The sequence below is a fragment of the Hypanus sabinus genome, chromosome 22 (genome assembly GCF_030144855.1).
Source record: "Hypanus sabinus isolate sHypSab1 chromosome 22, sHypSab1.hap1, whole genome shotgun sequence".
Classification (NCBI taxonomy): Eukaryota; Metazoa; Chordata; class Chondrichthyes; order Myliobatiformes; family Dasyatidae; genus Hypanus; species Hypanus sabinus.
Window position 1 is genome coordinate 41,176,215 of NC_082727.1, and position 21,122 is coordinate 41,197,336.

At 41.0% G+C, this 21,122-nt stretch overlaps 2 protein-coding genes across 15 annotated transcripts in view; one reads left to right on the forward strand and one right to left on the reverse strand.

The window, feature by feature from the left end:
• The window catches only part of marchf5 (membrane-associated ring finger (C3HC4) 5), an 88,804-nt gene extending 81,753 nt beyond the window's left edge, over positions 1-7,051 (reverse strand). For 8 of the 10 annotated variants that reach the window (XR_009507458.1, XR_009507460.1, XR_009507461.1 and 5 more), the window contains exon 1: positions 6,624-7,051. Coding sequence is in view for 2 of the 10 variants with exons in the window: in XM_059947602.1 (XP_059803585.1) it covers positions 6,624-6,673 (50 nt within the window). In the remaining 8 variants the exon portion in view is untranslated. The remainder of the gene's footprint in view (positions 1-6,623) is intronic. The other 2 variants (XM_059947602.1, XM_059947604.1) reach the window with 1 other exon arrangement.
• Positions 7,052-7,192: 141 nt separating this feature from the next.
• cpeb3 (cytoplasmic polyadenylation element binding protein 3) overlaps positions 7,193-21,122 on the forward strand; it is a 108,319-nt gene continuing 94,389 nt past the window's right edge. For 2 of the 5 annotated variants that reach the window (XM_059947597.1, XM_059947601.1), the window contains exons 1-2: positions 7,193-7,340; positions 9,176-9,945. In XM_059947597.1, coding sequence (XP_059803580.1) covers positions 9,187-9,945 — 759 coding nt within the window. In that variant the 5' untranslated portion in view covers positions 7,193-7,340; positions 9,176-9,186. Of the gene's footprint in view, positions 7,341-7,518; positions 7,630-8,851; positions 8,989-9,175; positions 9,946-21,122 lie in introns of those variants that run through there. The other 3 variants (XM_059947600.1, XM_059947598.1, XM_059947599.1) reach the window with 3 other exon arrangements.

The window sequence follows — 21,122 nt, forward strand, 5'->3', positions numbered from 1 at the left end:
TACTTCAACTTCTTACTTTAGGGGGATGGTCACCAATGGTGTAAATTTTCCAACATACAAATACTCAAAAGAAAAGTTCCTACACTGAAAACAACATGTGTTTTCACCCTTCATCAGGAGTGAAGTAACATGGGATGGTCAAGGCCCGAAACGTCATCACTACTTCCTCCCATAGATGCTGTCTGGCCTGCTGAGTTCTGCCAGCATTTTGTGTTTTTATTTTTTTCCTACTCTGAAATCTGGTTTCAGTTCTGTGATGTTAATCAGTCGCAAATAACTTCAGAAGTTCCCAAGTCTTTTGCAATCTAATTACATGGTGACCAGAATACATAGGCTGCACAATGAGTAGAAAGATGATTGGTGCAGCCTTCTACATGGATTCTTCAGATTGTAGCAGAGATTATGAGCAGAGGTAGTATAGATCAAAGATCATAGGAGATGAACTAAATTTAACCAGTAGTTGTGGAGTAAAATACTGAGTGAGGAACTATATGTCTTCTGGGGCTGTAAAGAAATCTGCACAATAATTTTCCAAGTTGTAGAATGCACACATGCAACCCAGTTATCCATAAAGCAACTCAGAAGGACAAGCACAGTCCCCAGTGATTAGTTTTTTTTTAAACCATTGGACCCATTCCTCTTCACCACTTAGCAAGATATTTCACCATGTAACTAGAAAAGGAAGGAAAGAAAAAAAAACAAAGAAATATGCAGATGGGACAAAGAATTATTTAGCCTTGCAAAAACGAGGAAATCTGCAGATGCTGGAAATTCAAGCAACACACACAAAATGCTGGTGGAACACAGCAGGCCAGGCAGCATCTAAAGGAAGAATCACAGTCGACATTTCGGGCCGAGACCCTTCGTCAGGACTAACTGAAAGAAAAGATAGTAAGAGATTTGAAAGTAGGAGGGGGAGGGGGAAATCCAAAATAATAGGAGACTGGAGGGGGTGGGGTGAAGCTAAGAGCTGGAAAGGTGATTGGCAAAAGGAATACAGAGCTGAAGAAGGGAAAGGATCATGGGATGGGAGGCCTAGGGAGAAAGAAAGGAGGAGGGGAGCACCAGAGGGAGATGGAGAACAATGATTGTGAGAGGGGTGGAGAGAGAAAAAAAGGGTAGGGGAATACACACACACACACACACAAATAAATAAATAAGGGATGGGTTAAGAAGGGGTGGAGGGGCATTAACAGAAGTTAGACAAATCGATGTTCATGCCATCAGGTTGGAGGCTACCCAGATGGAATACAAGGTTGTTCCTCCAACCTGAGAGTGGCTTCATCTTGACAGTAGAGGAGGCCATGGATAGACATATCAGAACGGGAATGGGATGTGGAATTAAAATGTGTGGCCACCGGGAGATCCTGCTTTCTCTAGCGGACAGAACGTAGGTGTTCAGTGAAACAGTCTCCCAGTCTGCATTGGGTCTCAATTATTTAGCCTGATTATTTGAGCAACCCCAAGTTACTGTGTTGTAAAACAAAGATTTGGAGAAAAGCTGTGAAGTATTTTCTAAGTTTTCAGAAATATTTTCCCTCAAATACTAGCAAATTTGAAAGCTAGTTGTAAAAACTTGCTCATTAAACTTGCTCTCAAAAACATCTTGTATAGCTTTCTGTAACATTAAGTTACTACTAAATATCATTCCAAAATTTCTGTTCAAACAATAAACCATATAGCCATTCAAGAATCTGTCAATGTTTATAATATAGGTGACCCCCCCTTTACAAAGGTAGAGCATTCCTATGAAACCTTTAAGCCGAAACGGCGTAAAACGAAGAACCATTAATTTATATGGGAAAATTTTTTGTAAAAGCGAAAATCCTCTTTGTAATGCAAAAACAGATTACTAATGTAGGTTTTTTGTAAAAGCAAAGCGGCGTAAAGCAGGGGACACCTGTAATTATTTAAATAGAGAGGACAAGATCAAAGCATGAAGAGGACATTTGACTCATGGACATATTCTGATTCTTTGAAAGACCTATTACTGTACCCTATTCTCAATTTTTCCTAATATGCATCTTTTGAGTCTACACTTCTTGTTGAATATTCCAAACATCACAAAAAGTCTAATTTTTCCTTTTTGTACTCATTACCTTAAAATTCCTCAAATAGAAAGGCTATTGGTGAAGAACTAGTAATTAAAAATATGAATAACTTCTTAACATATTGCCTATGCAAACATACAGGCTTCCAGAGGTTAACAAACCTATTGTGTGAAAAAATGTAAGAAATTATAAACTATTCCTAGATACCAGTCATCATAGATAAGTCAGAAGCTGAATCCATCTCCTCGCAGAAGGAATGCAGTAAATCAAAACCGAAATGCCTTTGTGTTTTAGCAAGCCAAAACTTACAAGTCATTCACGTAATCACCATGTTTCAAAGGCATGTTACCAAAATCCACACCAGCCATTCTACACTCTCCCATTGGGCAGAAGATACAAAAGCCTGAAAGTGTGTACTCCCAGGCTCATGGATAGCTTCTATCTCGCTGTTTTTAGACTCCAGAATGGACCTCTTGCAGATAAGAAACTCTTCCACTCACTACCTACTTCATTATGATCTTGCATTTGGTCCATCTGCATTGCACTCTGTAGCTTTTACATTTTATTCTGCATTATTGATTTACTTTGTTCCACTTCAATGCACTGTTTAATGATGTCATCTGTAGGAACAGTGTGCAAGACAAGCTTTTCACTTAATACATGACAATAATAAACCAATACTCTTCATTGTCACAAACAAAACCGGTAATCCACAAGTTAAATAACACACTTTAATGAAGACTTTTTTAAAGAGTTATGTTTGCTCATGATGGGAGGCCTGTTGAATACATCTATTTTGTGACAATAAGAGGAACAGTCAGTCAAGGTTGGGAATTTGTTAGAACAATGTACACATAATTTTACTGTTAATTCTTCAGCATTGTTAATAAATCATTTCAGTATTGATATTCATTGTGCCCACTTGCAAGCATTAATTCTGTAGCATTAATAGTGGCAATAATCAGCTGTGGAGTTACAAACTTTCCGACTAAAAGGAGGGTAGTTCTGTTTTGTAATTCCAAGTGAAGCCCTGGCTTCCTTTGAGGAGTTTGTATGTTCTCCCCATGACCATGAGGGTTTCCTCTGGGTGTTCCAGTTTCCTGTCACACTCCAAAGACGTATCAGTTAATAGGTTAACTGGTCATTGTAAACTGTCCCATGATTGGTGGCATCCATCAGTCTCGAGAGACCATGGATCTGCTCCTGGAATTTCCAGGGCACAGGCCTGGGCAGGGTTGTATGGGAGACCAGCAGTTGCCCGAGCTGCAGGCCTACCCCTCTCCACACCACCGATGTTGTCCAAGGGAAGGGCACTAGGACCCATGCAGCTTGGCACCAGTGATTTCGCAGAGCAATGTGTTTTTAAGTGCCTTGCTCAAGGACACAAACACGCTGCCTCAGCTGAGGCTCGAACCAGTGACCTTCAGGTTACTAGTCTGATGCCTTGCCCACTAGGCCACGCGACATGATTAGGCTCGTATTAAATCGGAGGCTGCTGGGGGTGCAGCTCGAAGGGCCAGTTCCACACTGTATCGCAATAATAAATAAAAACGAACACCAATGGTGCAAAATAATCTTTTGTACCTTTTCTTTTCCTACCTGCATACAGGCAGAGACCAAAGAGCAAGGCTCCACAGGTAAGGACAACAAAGAAATAGTTGTGGGAGGCAGAGGAATGGCTACACATTGCTTCGAGATGTTCAAGGATCTTTATAGTCAGTTTTAGGCAAGTGTGTCCCTACAAGATCATTCAGTCTTCCTCAACCGTAAGCCATGGTTGAAAAGTGACCCGCAATCTGTTAGGGGACAAATCAGTGGCATTCAGGTCTGGCAACCATATAAGATACAAGAGGTACAGGTATCTCACATGCAAAGTGCCAATTGTGGACCAAACATGAATCACAGAAGGATGCTTGACAGCGATGGCAAAAGTTGAATACCATCACCTCCTACAAATCCAAGCTCGCAGGTGAGCTCAATGCATTTCATGCCTGCTTCGACTAAGAAAACAGATAGGCATTTTCACAAATTTCCACAGCCAACAACCCTGTGATTTCAGTTGGAGGCTGACACGAGAAGGTGAGCCCATGGAAAGCATCTGGGCCACCTGCCGAGTACTGAAGACCTGTGCTAATCGTGGCTGGAGTGCTTACTGATATCTTCAGCCTCTCACTTCAGCAGTCTGTGGTACCCATCTGCTTCAAGCAGGGTTCAATCATACCCAAGCCCAGGAAGAACATGGCAACCTGCCTCAATGACTACTGTCCAGTGACACCTACATCCACAGTGATGAAATGCTTTGAAAGGTTGGTGATGAAGCACATCAATTCCTGCCCAAGGAACAATTTGGATCTACTCCAAATTGCCTACCATCACAACAGGTCAAGAGCAGATGTCATTTCCTTGGCTCTTCATCCAGGCCATGCTCCTTTCTCACTGCTGGCATCAGGAAGGTCTCACACCACAAGGCTGAGGTACAGTTATAACTGTCACTGTTAAGCTCTTCAACCAGAGGGAATAACTTCACTCCCCCACCATTGAACTTTTTCCACACAATATGGATTCATTTCATGGACTCTTGTTTTTTTTCCCCCTTTTAGTATTTGCACAGTTTATTGTCGTTTGTACACTGGCTGTTTTTCTGTCTTTACGTGCGCTTTTATATCAATTCTGACGTGTTTCTCTGCTAGAAAATGAATCTTGGGGTAGTATATAGTGACATATATGTAGTCTGATCTGCACTGGTCAGGTTATTAACAAAACCAGAAAGCATGATTTAACATTTTGGATTCAAAGAGAAACAGAAATATGAAACTGATATAGTAAATATATAGTAAAATGTATTTTAATATATTTACACATTTTCCATGTAACAAAAATATTAAAACATAAAAAGATAAACTATCAACAATGGGTAGTTAAAACTGTCCAACACATCATTGGCACCAGCCCTACCTGCCAATGAGGGCATAGATACAGAATGGTGCCAGGAATAGGCTACCAATATTGTGAAGGATCCCATTCTCCCAGCGAACTGACTGTTTGTCCCACTCCCATCAGGGAAAAGGCTACACTGCATTCATGCCAGGACCACTAGTCTCAAAACCAGTTACTTCCCCAAGCTGTTCAGATGATCGAGACCTCTATCCATTAACCCATCCCACCACCATATCCACAGCAGCCACTCTTCCATAACTCCTCAGCACCCTTCATGGACCCCATGCATTGCCCCTTTACAGTTACTTGTACATATTTATAATACTATTCATACTATTTATGTTTTTTATGCATATTGCTGCATCGGATGTGGAGTAAAAATCTTTTTGATCCCTTTACACTAGTGACCTAAAGAATTGCATAAACTATCTTGAATAGAAATACATAGTGCTTTTCTCAAAAAATATCCCAAAACACTTCACAACCTTTTAATTCTGATGAATACCCTTAAGTTGGAAACACTGTAATGGACCAACAAACAAGATTTCATGAACAATTCAATACTTCTAGTCAACTTGAAGTTAAGTTTCTTTCCTGTTTAGTTTCTAACCAATCAACTAGCAAGATTTCCTTGCTCTCAAAAACCTTTGGCGTCAGAAAACTATAAATGAAATGCAAAAATTTCTTTACTATAACCCCACATAATTAGCATTACACTAAAGTATATTCATATGAGAACAATAAAAAACCCCCTGCAGATTCTATATCCAAAATCAAAACAGAAAATACCGGAAACATTCAGCAAAGCAAACAGTGCAAGTGAAAAGAGAAACCTCTATAAACTATACTTCCAAAATATTTTAATTGGATATTGTTCAATAATCTATACTCAATGAAAACCAGTATGAACAATCAGTGATAACTCATTACTTAGGTTTACCTAAAGAAATTGGCATTATTTCATAAACACAATGTCAACACTAAATGTTAAATGCTCTTATGGAATTGTACTCATTCTTTAGTGCCATGAAAAGAAAAGTAACTCTCTATATTTAAAATGTCACCTCTAATTTATTTTTAAATGTAAATAATATATTGGATAATAAAAGGTTATCAATAGAAATAGGATTATGAAATTTAAGACAAGATCCAACAATTTAACTTCTTCCATTGACTATATTAAGGATTACTTTAAAAATTGTTCGTTAAAATTGGATGTGATGCTGATGTTAGTAGAAGTTTATATACTAACCCCCCATACAAGAACCCAATACAGTACTTCAACCAATAAAATATTTGAAATACAACAAAATTTTAAGTTTTACTGCTAAAGTAAAACTAGAAATGAGTACCAACATTTTAAATACAAATAATAACAAGCTTCTCCATCTAGATACTATGATTATACCCGTGAGCAGGGCCACGGGCGATTAAGTAACAACATAAATGCAGCCTTCCTAGACTAAAGAGACCCTTTAACTTGCTTTCTTACCACAAACTATACAGCCGGCTTTTCGAATACAAGAGCGACCATCGGAAGAAATCGGAATGAAAAAGCTTTCTGAAGCGAAAACCCAGAGAATGTGAGCGAGTTTTCTGAGCCGTTGGCGGGCCACAAGTGCCAGAACTACTCACCTATCGAGCGGCTGCGACGGGGCTGTTGTTAGATCCTGGCCATCCGACATTTTCCAGGAATTCGTGACTGTTGCTGGCGCTTCCCCTCTCTCTTATCCGAGGAGATTCATGTGAATGCTTTGCAGTAGGCCTCAACCCCACCGCGATCCGCTGGGAATGCTTTCAGACGAACAACAACAAAAAAAATCCCTGGCTCCCAACAAACCTGAATGGGAGGAGAGGGGCAGATGAACAGCAGCCTCAGCTGCCACGCTCACACCTACAGCCTCAAGCCCTGACGCACACCACTCTAGTTTTAAAGCTCCTCCGTACGAAATGTGCCGATCGTTTTACACAAACGCCTGTTATTTTCTAAACAGAAATTGCGACTTCCAAACCACGGCCTCCATTCACTGACTGTGAGGAAATAATAGCGCTGAGCGAAGCGGAAATGCGCGCTCTGCCACTCACAAGCGGAGGAGACCGTGTCGCTGCGCATGCTGGGAAATGTAGTTCCACACCCTCCCGGTCGCAGTACCGCCGCTCGAGTCTGGCGGGGCGAGAACTGCATTTGCCGCAATGCATTGCTTCGCCCATTCAGGCGTACGAATGGGTTCCTACAGTCTGGGTTTGTTGGGTCCACGGTTAGTTGGGTAAACCATCTGGAAGTTTGCGCTGCGCACCAGAACAGAATTGGCACAATTTTTCTTACAAACTAGTTCAAAGGTTCATACTAAGGTAACTCGTATTAGTCGTCACGAGAAGAATGGAAATCTACAGAAATTAACTGCGAAATTCAGAATTACTTTTAAGGATGTAACATAAAATATAAGCATGCTATATCTAAATGTTAATTATAGTATAGAGCAATGTTATGATATCGTTTGTTAGTTGTCCATTATCCAAACAATAAATCCAATCATGTGCTTTAATGATAAGATACGTTTCTTGTGACCTTGACCATTACAAGCGTCCAAATCGGCCTTTTGAATTACAAAGCAACGCTGCATTACAGGCTGTGAATCGGGTAAATAAGGGAATCTATTAATGTCATATTTTTTCTTATGAATTACTGTTTAACATCGTTTGTCAGTTATCTTGGATTAATATTTTATTTGTAAAGATGACCCTCTGTTGTTAGAATTTAAACATTGCCCACGTTTAAGAGAACATTTTATTTACAAAAGCGCTTGTCATCTACGCCCTGTTGGAGATAACTCATTTTTATTCTTCTCGCGTTTGGTATTTAGAACAATAAACGTATCTAATGCTGAATTTCTGGGGGAAATGCCATTTCGCTTTTTTTTGATAAACTCTGTACGTCATCAATTAAAACGAAACTAGCAACATTAAACATGAATGTTGATACGAGTTGACAATGACCTTGAGGGTCCAGCGTTGCTGACGATAAATAATTATTCTGATTAAAAATGCACGTGCATGTTAATTTGGCGACGTTTTGATTTGATTGCTGATTTGCATAGTACGCGGATTAAAAATTTCGATTGAATAAAATGCCGAAGATCATATCTTACAGATCGTCACTTTGATATCAGTCTTTTTTTGGATATAATTTGTCCTTAAGAAAGTAGAAATAAGAGTTGTCCAATCGTCGCTTGGCGTGCAATAACATGCCAACCAAGGAGCCATTTTATATATTTTAAAAAAAACATTAGTTAGTGTGGGTAAATATACTGTACGAGAAACGGCAATATGCGGGAGATTTTGAGACATTGTAAAATCTCATCGGCTTGGGGTTGGAAATCTAATTCGTGTCAATCATATGTAGAAATGAATAAAATGGACAAGGTCATAAGTTACGTGTCAAAAGAGGTTTTGCTGTTTTAAGAGCGGATTGTTCCATTTATTTTATTGTGAATTCGTATTTTCAAAGATCAGCTTATTCTTTTAACGTTCCGAGATAATTTTGGTGCAAAACAGGCTGTTGTTTGCCCGATTTAGGCAGGTTTTTCTTTCGGCATCTCTTCTTCCCCACCCCCTTCCAGTTGGTCAGGGAGTTTAAATAAAATGCAGTATAGTGCCTACAGCTGTAACTTCGGATATTTATTTTAGATTGCCTATGCGCCAGTGACAAAAATACACCCACTGGATTTAGCTGGATCGTAAATTTAATGTTAGGTCTTGAAAGCGATCGGGCGATTTAAATTTTAAAATGCATTTTAACCTTCTGAAGGACGCAGTACTATTTATTGACGTATGTAAATTAGCAAAGGGCTTTGAAAGCTCTTGAACAGGAACAAGAATCAGTTTCACATTGCGGGTGAGAGCTGAAGTTCCGGTGTAAAGAAAGACGTGGCGAAATTGGTGAATATCTGTGCCCGCATCCCAAATCTCTCATTCCGAGGACAATCCAGAATACGAAAGGGTGAAGCCGCTCCTCCTTCTTTCAAAAAGGGAACTATTAATATTGTCCCCACCCCCACCGCCCCTCTGCTAAATGGGGGATTACAGATTTGCTTTACAGTCACCTAGCAATAATACAGGATTTTCGCCGGCGCTGGAGTACCAGAACACAGCTAATAATAACGCGTCTTTGTTTTTTCCTGTTTCAGCTCCGCAAACCATGCAGGATGATTTACTGATGGACAAAAGCAAACCCCAACAGCTTTCACCAAGGTCAGAGCAAAGCACCGAAGCCGCAGAAACCCCCAAATCAGAAGAGAGCCCCGTGAGTATAAACGTCCCGGTTTCTGCCCAGAATAAAGAGAAGGCGCAGATGGAATCGCCAATTTTGCCCGGCTTGAGCTTTCAACCGCAGGAGCCCGGTAACTCCTTGTCCCCTTCGTTCAGTACATGGTCCACTGGCACCACCAACACCGTAGATGATAGCTTTTTCCAAGGGATCCCACCAGTGAACGGGACGATGCTGTTCCAAAATTTCACTCACGTCAACCCGGTTTTCGGTGGCACTTTCTCGCCGCAGATCGGTCTGGCTCAACAGACACAGCACCACCAAGCCGCCCAACAGCAACAGCAGCAGAGGAGGTCGCCGGTCAGCCCGCAGGCTCCCTTTGCCCAGCGCAGCGCCTACAGCCACCAGCCCATCATGACAAGCAAACCTTCCTCGGCTTGGAACAACCATCAGAACACTACCTGGAGCACTGCCCCCAACCCTTGGAGCGGGCTGCAAGCCAGGGATCCCCGGCGAGCTGTTGGGGTGCCATCCCCACTTAACCCCATCTCTCCGCTCAAAAAACCCTTTTCCAGCAATGTGATCGCCCCTCCTAAGTTCCCTCGAACTGCACCCACACTGAACCCCAAGTCTTGGATGGACGACAACGCCTTTAGGACGGACAACAACAACGGCATGTTGCAATTTCAGGTACTGTAATGCGTCCTCGAATATTTTCTTCATTACCAGATGTACAAAAGACGCGTTAGGACATGACCTTCACAGCCATATTGTCGTGTCATCTTTAATGGGACATGACATTGCAGTGAAAATACCGCATCTGTTCTTTTCAGCTATTCAGTTACATAGATCAGCTCACATACACCCTCAGTTCATATGATCATGCTCTTGTCACTGTCTAACACCAGGGTTCTTTGTGAACCCCTATTGCCCCCCCCCCCAAAATCTGGCTGAAAAGCAATGGGCCCGCTTTCAGCACTTGTTTTATTTATGTTGCGTTTTCATGTTGCCAGCATTTTTTGATTCGTATATAAAATTGAGATTATCATTGTTCATGAGCTGTATAAAGTATAAGAAATAAATTTCATAGTACAATATGTTAATTTAGGAAAAATCTAACAACCGGCTGTTTGCAAGAATTAACAGTAGCCAAGACTGTTATCCGGTAGGCCCTGTTGCGGTTAGTGAAGATTACATTTATTGAAGAATCCTGAACGGGTTTATTTTTTCTCTAATTCATTATTGCATTATGGCGACAGATGACCCTTTTTTTTAAAGGCCGCTTTGTTTGGACAATTGTTTTGACGTCAAACATTTGGGGGCGGAGCAAATCCCTGACCATAAAGTATTTCAATTGTTGTAAAGCAAAGACACTCGTTTCTCAGAGCTTCTCACGTATTTGCTGTAGTGCTTGTAGCATGCAAAGAAAATGCTGAGTATTAGTTACACATTTGAAGAATTTTTTTAAAAAACCAAGAAGCTTTCTATTTATCCTATATTACTGTGGTTGGACTTCTTGTATCACAGATGTCCTTAGGTATATAGAGCATCTATTCACATATTTGCACACTATTTAAAAGAAGGAGGTACAACAATTGGGTCAGAAGTTTGACATTTTGCTGGGAGGATATCCTTTATTGTTAAGAGTAGAAATTAATTACCATATGGGAGAGAATGACACTATTGCGCAGAATGTGAACAAATATGTCAGATTTGACATAGCATTTACATGTTAATGGAGCATTCAGAAGGCAAAGGGCCTGAAGAATGTAATGTTGTATGCCATTGGAGATAGTAACTACTGCTTATTATGATGCTTTGTGATAAAGTATTATCTGGTGGCAAGATGCATCCAATTCCTAGCTGCTGGTGTATGTTTCATAGCTTGGATATGATCTTTGTGAGCAGAGAATGACAAACCCATTATTTTCATTGATTTCAAATTACAATGCTGTTTTCCTCATTTTTTAAAATGAGTCCAAAACCTTCAGTTAGAGGTTTAAGTGTGTTCAGTTTCGGAATAGCAAGCTGACCCTGACAAAATGACATTACAGATTGTAGTAATGGAGTTTGCTGTACGGCTGACCTCAATAAATTATTTTTGACGATTTTCATCACTTTTACTGTATTTCATCAGGGTAATCTGAAACGTTTTTGCATATTTACTGAAAACAGTGTGCCCAGCAAGTGGTGTTATATTGATATACAAAGCCAGTTCTGCTCAGTGATGTGAAATGGAGGCTGAGGAAATGGAAATGGAGACCATGTATCAGTGTTACAGTTGCATAGAAGTTTACCACATGCTGATTAATTTTTATAATTAAATGTAGTGCAGGGTCTGGTTTACTGTTTTTTAATTCATCTATGGTAACCCATGCTCAATTTAAAAGCCTAGCTAATCGAACGTTATATGCATTGAAATACATGCATTGTGTGCAAGATTAAGATAATTTCTAGACAAGTTTTAGTTGAATTCATTCATTAATGAGATAAAAATGCATATTTGTTAAGATATACACCTTGATTTGTTTATAATATTACATATAGAAATAATTTAAAGTGAGATTACTTTTAAGTCAATACATAAAATTTTTACTCATAAGATTGTATAAATCAGGGTGTTGACTGTAACCATTTTTTGTTGGAACAGGACTGGAATAGTAAGATGAAATACAGTATTTTTGCTTTAATGCACTGATCTGATGCAGTAAATGCTTATCTTTGGTATATCTGATAACCTACGAAAGCATTGAGGTTAGCAATCAGATATAAGTTACGAATACTTTGTTTTGTAATAATGTGCTTGTGCATCAAAGGAAAATGTAAGTGTTATGAAAACTTCAACTAGTATACACAGAGTGTATAGATATCTTTTGTCAACATATATAAATGTAAATTGAGTGAAAGACGGTGTGTGTACGCTCAATCAATTCACTGTAAAGGTTTTTAATAAGCTTGATTCAAAAGCCTGCTGCATTGATCCAGTTAGCAGCTATAGATCGGAGCAACATTAGTGCAGATAGTTGTGAAATTTTAATGTATATTGCAATGTCAAAATTTCCCAATATAAAGCCGTTGTCATTGAATTATGAACAAAGCAGGTGACTATAACAAGATGAGAAATGTATGCCCTAGTCATTTGGGGAAAAACTCAATTTTGCTGCACCGTCAATCAATGTGGGCGCTAATATATCAATAGATCTTTGCCTTTGGTCACAATGATTTGGAGGTAGGGTAAATTTATTATTTCTAGGTATATTAACTTAAATTGGCTGCAAACCTGAGCAAGAGAGCAAGGATTAGAATGTAATAATTTGCAATCTGAAGTAGATGCATGTCGCTGCATCTAATTACACTGAGTGGAGGCGACTACAATACAGTGCCAATGGATGTAGGATATTTGAGGAATCGAAGGGAGTCTTACAATTGGGGAGAGAGCTGAGGAAGGATGATACTTGATCTAGCAGGACCAAGGAGGGGAAATGGGAATTTGGTAGTCTCACTCAAATGAAGATTCCAAGGATGTAGTAAATGTGGGTTGCAAAAATCAGCCATTGTGGATTTGAAAGCAAAATAAATAAGTTGGTTTATTATTGCCACGTGTATCAAGGTACTGTGAAAAACTTGTTTTGCATGCTGACTATTTGGATCATTTCATTACAACAATGCATTGAGGTAGTGCAGGGGGAAAACAATAACAGGATACAGAGTAAAGTGCAGACAGGAAGTGAAGTGCAAGGTCATAATGAAGTAGATCGAGAGCCCCAGAGTCCAAACTGATCTAACTGGGGAACTGTTCAATAGCCTTATAACACTGGGGTAAAAGCTATCCTTAAGCCTGATCGTATGTACTTACAGGCTTTCACATCTTTTTGTATGGGTGGGGGGGGTTTGATTATCTTGGTTGCTTTATCAAGGCAGCAAGGGATACAGAGGGAATTCATGGAGGGGAATCTGGCTTCCGAGATGTGTTGAACTGTGTCCACAACTTTCTGCAGTTTCCTGGGGTCACGGGCAGCGCAGTTGCCATCCCAAGCTGTGATGCATCAGGGTAGGGTTCTTTCTAAGGTGCACTGATAGCAATTGGTGAGGGTCGGGGAGGTCATGCCAAATCTCTTTCACCTCCTGAGGAGACGGGCACTTGGCTGTGGCATCAATGTAGCTGGATCAGGACAGGCTATTGGGAATGTTCACTATGTTGGAAATCTGAAATAAAAAGAAAACCAAAAAAAAAACAGTGATGCTCAGTAGGTTAAGCAGCATTTCTGAGATGAGGAACTGTGTTAATACTTCAGGTTGTTTATCATTCATCAGAATTGCAAAACTGAGAAAGTTAAGTTCCAGGGAGGAGGCAGGGTGGAGTAAACAAAAGGAATGTCAGTGACAGGGTGGAACCAAGGTTGTCTTGGTGATCACATTGCCATCTGGGAGAGCTGGAAACTTTTTTTGTAGGAAGGAGATGTGGATGTTGGTAACAAAAACATGAGAAACAAAGGGTGAGCAAGTTAAAAGGGCTGGAAGGAAATATTATTAAGGAAAGGAGCAGACCGAGTTCAAGATCCTGGAAGAGGGCAAAGAGGGTGCAAAGGGGAAGGGACTTGAGAATAAAAGGGGCCCATTCAAGGAAATGAATTTAATTGAGAGGTGGATGCTACCACTGACCGGTAGATGAAGATAAAAGATGAGGTGCTTTAACAAGAGCAAGAGCCGCATAAACAAAATGGAAAAGCATCAGCCTTTGCTTATTAAGCTTCAACATCAAAGAGTTCCTGATCCACCCACAGCCCCCTTTTGAACTTTGCTCTGCTCATTCTCTTCCCTTGCAATCTGTCTGTGCACTTAATGGGTGTTTATGTTCATATAGGATGCCACTAGAACAAAATGGCAAGTGTTGTCTGACTGGTGAATTATAATGCCTTGAGTCAGGCTGCCTAAGTATTAAATGCTGAATATAGTAAAAATAGTACACTATCATTTTTTTAATATCCTCTTGAAACTAATTCCTCTGTGATCCTTTTAATGTGATTTTCTCCAGCAGTTTAAAACCCTGTCTTAGACACTATTATTATTGTCATGTTTTTAAGTTTCTTTCCGTGTGCCAAGCACAACCTCTCAGTTATAATTTCCATCCCTACTTTTTGCTGACTCCTTTCTAATCTTTCTCGACTTTACTTTTTTTCATTGCTCTCCTTCCTAAATTCTAGGCTCCTGCTTTTCCTACCACACCCTTTCCTAGTCTATTGATAGTGATTCTCGGATTCTGTAGACTGTTCTTGTTTTTTCATTACCCGCTTTTTCCTTTGATACTTGACATCTCTTCTTGCCCTTGGTCTTCCCTTTTTCCCTCTTGGCGTAATTGCAGCCTTTTTAATATCTGCACACAAAATTCTGCAGGAGCTCAGCAGGTCAGGCAGCATCTATGGAGAGGAATAAGCAGTCAACATTTTGGGCAGAGACCCTTCACCAGTCCTTTTGAAAGGTCTTAGCCTGAACTATTGACTGTTTATTCTTCTAAATAGATACGGCCTGACATGCTGAGTTTCTCAGCATATTGTGTGTGTTGCTCTGTATTTCCAGCATCTGCAGAATCTCCTGTTTCTAATACCCATCCTTACACATGCCCGTGTCTCTAATTTTACGGGTGTGATCACTCATGGACTTGATTTGACCTTTGTTTTTTAAAAAAAATTTTATCACTAATTTTTATTGCAACACCAGCAAATTACATTCAATACAACCAGTTGCCGATTATATTTTGACTGTTTAACCCAGCCACCCCCCAACCTTTGATTTGTCTCTATTCTTTGTTCTATGTGCCCTCTCGCTCTTATCTTGAAGTTTCCTTACTCTGTAGGCTCCGTCAAAGCCAGCCAAGTGTGCCTACGCATTTTCCATTATTTTGCTACGTTATCCCTCTCTGATGGGTAATGACAGGGTAAATTCAAGTCGGCTTTTTCCACTGAGGTTGGATGAGACTCATGGGGATAGGTTAAAGGTGAAATATTTAATGGGAATCTTAGGAGGAACTTCTTCACTCAGAAGGTTGTGCAAGTGTGGAGTGGGCTGCAGCAGAATTGGTAGGTATGGGTTTGATTGCAGTACTTTGGAGAAGTTTGGATAAGTACATGGATGGGAGGGGTATGGAGGGCTATGGTCCAGTTGTAGGTTGATGGGACTAGGAAGAATAACAGATGGGCCAAAGGGCTTGTCTCTGTGCTGTAGTATTCTACAACTCTATTCTTGCCCTCTGTGCATACTTTGTCTCTTCCTCTCACATATAAAAATCTTTTCCTATGTTTCTGAAATGCTGATTTCCACACCTTTACTCTCTGCTCAGTCTCACTCTCTTCCATCAATATTTCATCTCTAATCCTCCTCTGCACTAAGGTTTTTATGAACTCATTTCCTTGTTCTCCCTCACTTCTATATATATCTCTTTCTCATTTAGATGGTTTTTGGTACTCTCCTGCTGAACTCCCATTCGTTTTCTGATATGCACCCACCAACGCTTGTGGGTCCTTTGCTACCCCGCCCTTCTATTTTCTTTTTTGCTTTGACAACTTCTCTGTCATGTCTCTTTTTTTGTTACCTTGCATGCATGCTTTGTGGGGAATACTCTGGATAACGCGGGAACGTGGGCATGGAAATCACAACAAGCACTTGCTGCAAGCAGTGTGCAAACTTTAATCGCCTGCTCAATGCTGTGATTGAAGTATTGGGTGAACATTGTTCATGCTCTTCAGGTAATTAGTAGCCTAGAAGGGAGCAAAATTTGAGAGTGAGTACTGCAAATTGAGAATAGTCTGCACAAACTTAACCTCCACCAGGGCAGATGCATAGCATCCTTTATGGAATTGTCAAATGGGAAAGTGGAATCCACAACTTTGTGAGGATGGCCTTGGTGGAGGAGAGAGAAAGACGAGCAGAGTTGCAGATGCAAGGGACGTTCTCCTGCCATAGAATTGCAAGTGCAATGGGAGAAAGAGCTTAGAATGTAATTCCCTAAAGCCAAGAATTGAGTACTACAGTATAGTGCTATAACAATTACAATCACCTCTTGTACTCTAGCTCATCTTCTTACTTGCTGCCTGTTATGTCACTGGCATTTGGGATGAAGGTCCTCCGTCACTGGCGGTGTTCAAAGCTTCCTTCGTTGTTTCCATAGCTTTTCTCTCGGTTTTCACTACTGTCCCAGGTGGAGACTCAGGAATGCTGTTGTACTCAGATGTCGGACTCTTCATTTGTTTCCAGTTTTGATTTACCGGTCAGGGTCATTAGCCCTGAGCTGAACCCCCGAACCTGAAGGACTGGTAGACCACTCTTAGAGTGGCCTCTACCCTTTGACCTGTTTGGCGTGCCCTTTGACCCTACCAAATCATAACATTTTGACTCCAGCCAACATAGCTCTCCGGGTCATTGAGGCATGCATGCTTCCAAACCATGACAAGGTTGTGGTACTCTTGGAGGATTAATGTGATATTCTGGGATTTCTTTGCACAGTACTCCATACACCACACCCCAATCATTTACAGTATATACCAACAACCTATCAGAATAATACTTTATATCTAATGTTCATATAGTGTACCACACCCACACACATTTAGTACAACTGCAAACTTCACTTTTCAGACTCCCAGTTGCTCAACAATGACTGCCACGTACCCAGGTGCATTGCACAATGCTTACCCACGTACTTCCCCGTTTGGCAGAACAAAATGTTGTAAAGTCACTGGCTGGAATAGCCGGTCAGCTGGGATCAGATCCAGTTGGGTAACTTTAAGGAGAATATGCTGTCCAAAATTAGAATGGTTGTAACTAAGGCTAAGATGGCACCAAGGGTGAATTCATACTGGTGCTTAGCTGCTGTCTTCCACTTAGATTATGGCTCAGATTTGGTTATTTTTTAAAGTTTGTACGGAGTCTTTTAGGGACAGAGAGTGGAATTAGGGATCAAGTTAATGTTTACGGACACAGATGTGGAAGAGTTAGAGGTCAGGCCTCTGCTCTGCACTTGAAATCCAGTGATGTAGACGGGTGATGAAGGACCTCCACGGTCTAGGCCTCCACTCTATGTTTGCAGCGACATAGGATCTCTGGAATCCAGCTCTCCACTAGAATGTGGGTCGATACCAAAGATGAAAGCCTGAAGGTCAATCAGAAATCTGGAAGTCAAAGCCCAGTGGCCGGAGATGAGATCTGGAGGCAATTCCTGGAGCTGGAGGACCTCCGGGTGAGTGTGGATGGTTTGGAGGGAGAAAAGGGGTTTGTTTTGCTGTTTTGTTGCTTGTTGTCTTTTGTGTTGTTCTGCTGAGCATTGTGAGCATGCTCTGTGTGGTGACACTTGGGGGCTGCCGCCAGCTCATCCTTGGGTGTGTTTGTTAACACAAATGGTGCACTTCATTGTATTTTAAAATGTGCACGTGACAAATAAACCAGGAAGTTGCAGACAGTGAAGCAATTAAAAACTCTTCTTTCACCATGTGTTGTACACCCCACTTTATTCCAAAATCTCTTACTAGCTGCATGTGATGCAAATGTACACATCTCAACAGAACTTTGCCCAGTTATTTTTTTAAGTAGATAAACAGGTTGGTGTGTGGTGACTTGGCAGCAAAAACAATGAAGGTGGAGAAACAACAACACATACAAAATGCTGGTAGGGAGAAGCGTTGTCGACGTTTCGGGTCGACTCTATTTGGTCTGGACTCTCAACCAGCAGCTCAGAAATATTCTGGCAGTCTGGGGAAAAAAGACGTGTCAACACTGAGTGAAGTCACAGTTAAGTTCTGCAGTCATAATACAGGATTCTGTTGAGCACATCTACGAGGAGCACTGCCACAAGCAAGCAGCATTGGTTGTCAGGGACCCCTACCATCCAGGCCGTGCTCTTTTCTTACTGCAGGAGCTACAGGAACCTTAGATCCTGCGCTATCAGGTTCAGAACCAGTTGATTCCCTGCAATCTCCTAGCTCCTGATAACTTCAGTCGTTCATCAGTGACCTGATTCTCCAACCTCTGCTCTCACTTTCTTGGACTCTACAACTCATGTTCTCAGCATTACTTATTTGTATTGCAGTTTGCTTTCTTTTGCACCTTAGTTGTTTGTCGGTCTTTGTGTGTAGTGTTTCATTGATTTTATTGTATTTCTTTGTTCTGTTGTGAACGTCTGCAAGAAAATGAATCTTGGGAGTATATGGTGATGATTTACTTTCAACATTGAACATAATTTCAGTGGGGCAGTCAGTAGTAGCAAAAGACTGATGAGCACCTACAATGAAATACTTGGGACATGGGCATGGATACATGAAAGCAGCTTGGGAATCTGGAGCCAACTTTGCCTGGAGTTTGGATCTCCTCTTTTCAGAATGAAGGTGAATAATTTTACATGCATACTTGTGCCATGGCCATGATACAATACAGTATAGCAGCAGATATAAGTTGTTGGGTATCTCCTGCAGTGAAAAGTTCAGGCAATGTCCAAAGGGTTTTGAGTGTCTAACACTGCCTTATAGTCCTACAACTTGAGTTGCAACCAGTTACAGGGATTGCTGAGATGCTGCCCAAGGGGTGACAATGGCTCTGGGCTGTAGCATGTACTGGCTACTTTCTTGGGCTGATCCCAGTTGCCTGTCTTACAAGAGATAAAAAGCATTCACCATCTGTTGTTCTAGCATTAATTCTCTTGCTATTTGCAGGTCAGCAGCTAACCCAGTTTCTGGCAATCATGTCAAGAAGGGACCACATGAAGCTGAGTTTCCTGGGCCACTGGTTGCTCAGAGGCATCCCACAAATCCATCTGCAGCCTTCGCTGCAAACCTGTTCTTCTCCTAGTTGTGCTGCAATTTTTGCAGGAGCTTTGGTTAGGAGCACTAGGTAAGGAAACGACATAGAGAAGTAGGCTTCAAGTATACATAGGGCTCATTAGTTGAAACAGTCATGATGTTTCACAAACTTCAATAGACAAAGTTGATTTGGTTTGAAACTTAATTATGTACTTTTCTTTGGAAATCCAAAACAGCTACAGGCCCTTCGAGCCCACGCTGCTTATTACACCTATGTGAACAATTAATCCGTTAACCCAGGGGTGGGCAAACTTTTTGACTTGTGGGCCACAAAGGGTTCTAAAATTTGACAGGGGGGCCGGACCAGGAGCAGATGGACGGAGTGTTTTGGTAATACACCTCATAAGAGAAAATAAAATATCATGGGATATGTAGAAAACATGTGCTTTAATTTCAATTGAAAATGAACAAATGCATTACAACAAAATATCTGTCTTTGAAGTCCCATGGTATTTAGCTATTTATTGAAATGACTTTTAAAACACTGAAAATTAAATGAATAAAATACAACTTTTTAAAATAGTAACAGTTATTATTTTAAAGCACTGAAAATTCTGTTATCCTTCAAGATATTATCATCATCCCTCTCCTCCTGACTGTCTTTATTTCAAAGACGGTAGGAGATGCAGGTCTACTTGTCCTGCTCCTTCTTATTCAATTGTCCCCTGTGCCAAAACTCAACAACGACCAGCCAGTATGCGGAGCGCGTTATTTGATCTGGAGCGCATTTTTTATTTTGAGAACGTACGTGCACCTGCGCACTACTCATGTCCATCACTTAACAGAAATGACATGTAACGTAAGGCTTATTGAAAAAAATATTTTCAAATGCATTTTTTACATAACACAATGAAGAAACTTATTTTTAATTTCAGTGGGAACAGTGTTGTTGGTCTCCCTTTTTAGCCAGCGCATCAAAGTCTGGATTTAGTTTTGTTGTGGCGATTCTCAGGATGGATCTGAGGTGTTGGTGAGTTAACTTGGATCTATGGCTGGCTTTGTTGATGTTCATGACGCTGAACGCCTGTTCACACAAACAGGTTGAGCCGAACAAAGAGTAAAGCGCAAATGTGGAGTAATACGCTGCACCTCAACAAAGGTCAATGTGTAGCGAGGTCAATGTGTAGCGGTGTGCTACATGCAGCGCTAAAGTTACGACATGGACTCGGTAACTGCAGTCGAAGAAAAAAACTTTATTTGAAATCCCCAGCCTCACTTTTAAACCTCCCTCAACCTGCCCCACCTGCGCAGAGGCTCCAAAGCTCTGTGCTCGCAAATCCCCGCAGGCTATCTCCCGTAGCCGGAACGCTGGCTAATTGTGAGCCGGTTCGGATGTGCCAGGAAATGGGTCGCCACAAATGTATATAGAGTGCGTCATCTATTGGGAAAACACCAGAATTGCGGGGAAAAAACGTTAACAAGGTTTATTAATATAATTTCATCAAGTTCTGCGAGCCGGATTAAAAAGCTTAATGGGCCGCATATGGCCCGCGGGCCGTAGTTTGCCCATGCCTGCATTAACCCGTACATCTTTCGAACGTGGAAGGAAATCAGAGCCCCCAGAGGAACTTGATGTGATCTCACATAGAACATACAAACTCCTTACAGAGAGCGGCAGAATTGAACCTGCATCACTGGGGCTGTGATAGCATTACACTATCATGCCCAATGTTTTGTTTTGATTTACGTATTTTGAAGTCTGGACAATATGATACTCTGGTGATCAGCAATAGACAGAGACAGACATGGGGAATTGGGTTAATGTTCCTTGTTGTTCATAAGAGCTCTTTGGTCTCTTCCTCTTCCTTGTCTTTGTTCTGTTTACAATAGAGGTTCTGCACCATATAGAAGAAGGGTAGTTCTACCGAGCTACTGTGCCGTACAAGGAGTAAATCCTTGGTTTAGGATGACAGTGCGTTTGTGTAGCAGTATATCTTTTATTGTACGTATTGCATCCACAAAGCGATTAGCTTTCATTCAATGTCAGTATGTTGTATCAGGAAGCCTGCCATGTCTGCTTGC